The sequence below is a fragment of the Volvox carteri genome (genome assembly GCF_000143455.1).
Source record: "Volvox carteri f. nagariensis unplaced genomic scaffold VOLCAscaffold_46, whole genome shotgun sequence".
In the NCBI taxonomy this organism is placed as follows: domain Eukaryota; kingdom Viridiplantae; phylum Chlorophyta; class Chlorophyceae; order Chlamydomonadales; family Volvocaceae; genus Volvox; species Volvox carteri.
In genome coordinates, this window is record NW_003307589.1 from 832,312 (window position 1) to 837,254 (window position 4,943).

General features: G+C 54.6%; 1 protein-coding gene across 1 annotated transcript; it reads left to right on the forward strand.

The window, feature by feature from the left end:
• Positions 1-1,148: 1,148 nt before the first annotated feature.
• Positions 1,149-4,943, forward strand: VOLCADRAFT_82997 (uncharacterized protein; the record flags this gene model as incomplete). Its single annotated transcript, XM_002954810.1, has 6 exons — positions 1,149-1,391; positions 1,472-1,561; positions 1,807-1,954; positions 3,176-3,259; positions 3,876-4,034; positions 4,773-4,943. The coding sequence occupies exons 1-6, from the start codon at positions 1,330-1,332 to the stop codon at positions 4,941-4,943; spliced, it is 714 nt and encodes a 237-aa protein (XP_002954856.1). The 5' UTR covers positions 1,149-1,329.

Here is a 4,943-nt window from a genome sequence, read left to right on the forward strand (position 1 = left end):
GTCCATATGGGGCAGGAAGTGGCAGGAGCCCCACACGCCTTGTTACCGTACAAGCATGTACGGATTTGAAACCAACAAACATACGAGAGATATTTGTAAGTGCTCCCCTTGTTTCGTAAAGTTCCTTCAACTTCCGCGATTCTGAATGCGTGCCTGAGAGTTTGGGGGCAGACCCTGCAATTGGTCTAGATTGCTCGGTAGAAGGGTTTAAATTGACACCTGGGACAAGTTGAATTGCCGGGACAGGCCCTTGAATTGGCCTGACAGGGATAAGAATTGGCCTGGCAGGGACATTCCGACAGTCAGAATTAGCCTGACAGGGATACGAATTAGCCTGGCGGGACATTCCGACAGTCAGAATTAGGCTGACAGGGTGTCGAATTGGCCTGGCAGGGACATTCGGACAGTCAGAATTAGCGTGTTCAGGGTGTCGAATTAGGGAAGCACGGGAATTGTGCGACCGGGGCAGTCAAAAGAATTGCTCTGCCCGACAGTTTGTCCTACCCTCTACCCATACGGATGCGGGCGGGGGATGTGGAGCCAATGCGGCGGCGGCGGTGGATCCCGCGCGGAGCTGGTGGCGGCGGATGATGTGTGGGCAAGGATACTGTGGTGAAAGCTTTTGATCCGGCCCCTGGCGGCTAATGCGAGTTCGAGCCCCGCAGCGATCGATATATGTCCCTTTATATGGTAACCCTGTGTGGATTGTTGGTGATTGGTTGTGTACTGGGTACCCGTATGGACGTAGCCCAGATGGAATAATAATTTCGGTAAATTGGACCTGCCTGCATAAACGCTGCGTAACTCGATCCAAGATCCATCGAGGGTAGCAAACCAATTGCTTCAATTATCGCAATTTCGCATCTTTGCACTATCTCCCCATTCCTTTAATCTTTTCTACACTATTCAAGTTTGGGTCAACTCAAGAACTCTGCATGGTGCTTTCCTCGGCGAGGCGTCTCTTGTCAATGAATTACTTCCGATCAATTGTAACTTGTTTTCCCATTACATTATTGAGCCTCATGTATTGATTTACAACGTATTCTGCTCGTTTCGTGCTTGCTCTTGCTCGGACTGTCGTATGTGTAATGGGCACTTGACAAGTATAACACATACAGCTTGGCTAGGGGCCAGACTAATTAGCATAGAAAATGTGTCACCTTACAACATAGCCTTATGTACATAGCTGACTCTTCTAAGCCTGTACGGCTCCTCCTAGAGTAACAATCTCGCTCTCAGCTCAGCTTGGTTATTCCTAATTTTAAACAACAGTTTACGGAGTGATTGTGGCAGATATCGATAACGTAGCTCACGCTTCAACTTGGCGCAATGGACGATGACTTGGAAATTAAAGGACCCGGATATGAACCAATAGCGGACGAATTTGCTACGTGAGTTAACATTCTTGATTAGCAAAATATTTCCATTAGACCCTTGCTAAGCCAGCGGATGATTTTTGCTGCATTTGCAGATATGAAGACTATTTAGACAGCCAGATTAACAGTACCGATGTTTATTATCTTGAGGATGTGGAGCTGGCACGACAGTTAGTCGAGCTGGGGTGAGATGGGTACGCGGCTGTCGACAAACACACCTGAGTTCCCCCTTGGCATAGATACTGTATGGAGCGGAGCGAAATGCCGAAGGTCATCACAGCACTCCTTGGCGACAGTGAGGCCGGTAGTGGGTCATTGCCGCTTTCCAAGACCCCCGGGGGGCCATGCCCGCCGCTTCCCTAATTTGTCATGCCTAGTATCCATGCTTCTCCAGTCCTTCAATCAGGAAAATTTCGTTCATTTCCTTCAGGATACGTGGTAACGGGGAGGTAATCCGGCGTGAGGAGTTCGAGCAGCGAAAAGAAGCTTCGGAGCAGGCACGGCAGGCGCGGCTAAACAAAAAACCCAAGAAGCTCGCCTCGCAGGGCAAGCACGTGGAGGAGTACCCCCTGCTGCAGGTAAGCGCTACTGCGCTACACTTGCCGCACGCGCCGCGCCGCGCCTTTCACCACCCAATTTTCGGGCCTTCACCACCACACGGCATATGGCATGGAGCACACCTTCTGGGCCTCCTCATACTCGGGCAGAATGCAAGAGCGCGGGGCACGAGTGGGAGTAGTGCTCTGCGGGCATTGCCCCTGCCCATGGACGTGTGTGAGCCGCGGGTGGATGGACTCCTGGCTGTGCGAGTGTGTTTTCTGTTGGCTTGGAGAACATTTGTGGTTTGGCGATATCTGGTACTATCTGGACGGCCGGGCGGGTGGGCGGCTTATGGGTGGTTGGGCGGGTGGGCGGTCGCGGAGTCCCTGGCTCAGCGGTAGTGGAGCTGGTGAGGCGTTTGAGGACCCCCCCAGCCCTGGTGAGCTCTGCTGGGTCATCTTTTGCCCCGCCCTGCTGGGACCTCCAGCTTCCTTATGTGGGTAGTGGGGATTGCACACAAGCAGCGAGACGCACAGACAGACAGACAGACACTCACAGCTAGTTGACCGTAGCCAGGAGAATCAGGCAACCAGAGACTAGAACCAGACTGGCATCAGGCAGCCACAGGAGGCGGGGCGGGGTGGGGACAGACTGCTTACAAGTTGGGTTGGGGTTGGTGAGGGCCGGGCCCCCTGGTATCCCCCGGTATAGTGTGTGGTCCCCGGGGAGGGCGGACACCGCTCCTAACGTGCGACCTCACCGTTCCGCACCGCAAGCACCGGTACTGCGGTGCGGGCACCTGGTTTGGCGCGCCATGAGGCGCGCCATGAGAAAAGAAGGGGACAGAGCGCGGGGTGGGAGAGAGTGGGAGTGTGTTTTCCTGGGAGGGAATTTGAGAGGGAGAGAGTGAGTGCGTGTGCATGTTTGCACGTGTATGTGTGTACATATGTTGTGACGCGCGCCAGGTGCCGAAAATTTAGAAGCAAGGCCTGTCGGCGAGGAGGAGGCGATGGTGAGGCGAGTGGGCCGCCTCACGGGGGTTACAGGTTTTCGGATTTCATCCCCACTATCCCACCCACCCCCCTCCACCCCTCTAGTGGTTCGTAGCTCTAGTGGACGTCTTGAGCAGTCCACCTTTGCTTTCGCTCTCTCACTCTCTCAGCGTTACGGGAACTAAATCCCCCGCTTCCCGCTTTCCAATCCCCCTCTCGCCTGTGTGTGGTTCGTCTTTCCCCCCCTCTCTCCTCCCTCCCCCTCAGGCTCTGAAGGACCGCGAGGAGGCGGTTCGCAACGGCAAGCTGACTACCATCATATTCATTCGGGATAAGAACTCCAAGGGCCAGGTGCGGCGGTGGGTGTGTGTGCGGGTGGGAGGGTGGGAGGGTGGCAGGTAGGGCTCGCCGTGTGTGTGTGCGTGTGTGTGGGTGTTATATTTATCTGAGCCGCAATACGGGACCAATGCGAAGTGGGTGCACCGATGCGAGCTCTGTAGTCCAGCGACGGGCAAGTCTTTTCCAGTAAAGGTTGTGGATGTAGTTTGAATTTTCTGATAGAAGATGTTGAACAGAAGCCCGTGATGTGAAAGCCCGTAGTTATGCGGAATCGCTTCGCGTGGCGAGGTAGCTTGTTTTTTTTTGGAAACCCTCTCCTCGCACCCGAGGTGGTGGAGGGTCACATCACGGTGGTGGATGTGGGAGCTCGTGAAGGGAAAGAGGAAGGAGATGTTCATTTATGCATTTATGTTCACGTGTCTGTTTGTATGTCTGTGTGTGTCGAAGTGTGTGTTATGTGTCACTGGGTTGTGCCACGGTATGAGCTATGTCGTCAGGCAGGTTGGGAATTTCGTGGAGGGGAAAAAAGGACTTCAGAAAGACTTCAGGATGAAAGAGCTATTTGCGTAACCTGTTCCGTCCTCCTCCTTCTCTCCTGACGTGACCCCACCCCCTCGCCGACTGATAGGAGGTGTCTGGCTACATCGACTATGGTCACCGGCTCAAGACGGAGAGCATGGAGCCCTATTTCGACCGCAAGAAGCGGCTCATGCCCCGACCCTCTGACCTGTCCTTCTACAACTGGGAGACGCAGATGTCCACCTCGAACCCCACACCGAATTTCCAAGTGAGGAGAGGGAGGGCAGGAGAGGGAGGGCAGGAGAGGGAGGGCAGGAGAGGGAGGGCAGGAGAGGGAGGGTAGCGGGGGGAGGGCAGGAGAGGGAGGGCAGGAGAGCGGAGCCTGCAAGGGAAGAGAGGGAGGGCAGGAGAGGGAGGGTGGCGGGGGGGGAAGGGTCCCACGGCACAGCACTCCGCGCACCGTGGGGTCGTACACAGAGCACGGAAGCCACTCCACGTACAAGCAAAGCAGCGCTGCCGCCGGATAGTGATCTGATTCTTCTCGTACACGTATACATATACACGTATGTACACATACCACCTGTGACGGTAAGAAACTTCCCACAGCTCTGTCGATGACGGGCACTTCACTGCGGGAAGAAAGTGATATCCGCCAGTCCGCCAAATCCTTATCTGGATCCTTACCCGTACCTTATATTACCGTCGTCCCGGACGATAAGTAATCGCAATCCCTGCCCCGGATATTAATTCCGTGTGAATTAAAAAAAAAGCCTCAGTAACTTTAGCCCACTAGCTTTCCACTTTCTGAAAACGACCATCGAAATGGAAAACCCTAAGTCCCGCCACCAGGCTCGTCACGGCACATCGAATTCTTGCTCTTGGCACATTACACGTTTCCAATACCAATTCCACTTATCCTTCTCTGCCCTCCTTCCTCTGCTCTGTTCGTCCTCTGCTCTTATCTTCCCCTTTTCCTCCCCTCCCCTCCCCTTCCCCTTCCCCCCAGGTCATTGCCGACAACGAGGCGGGGCTGCTGTTCAAAAACAAACGGGACCGCAAGGTCATCAACGTGGACCCCCGTGCGAAGCCCGGGGATAACTCCACACGTACGGAACTGGACACCACAGAATACCTGCAGGTGGTTGTGTACGACCACGTGACGAGGCGGAGGAGCTGA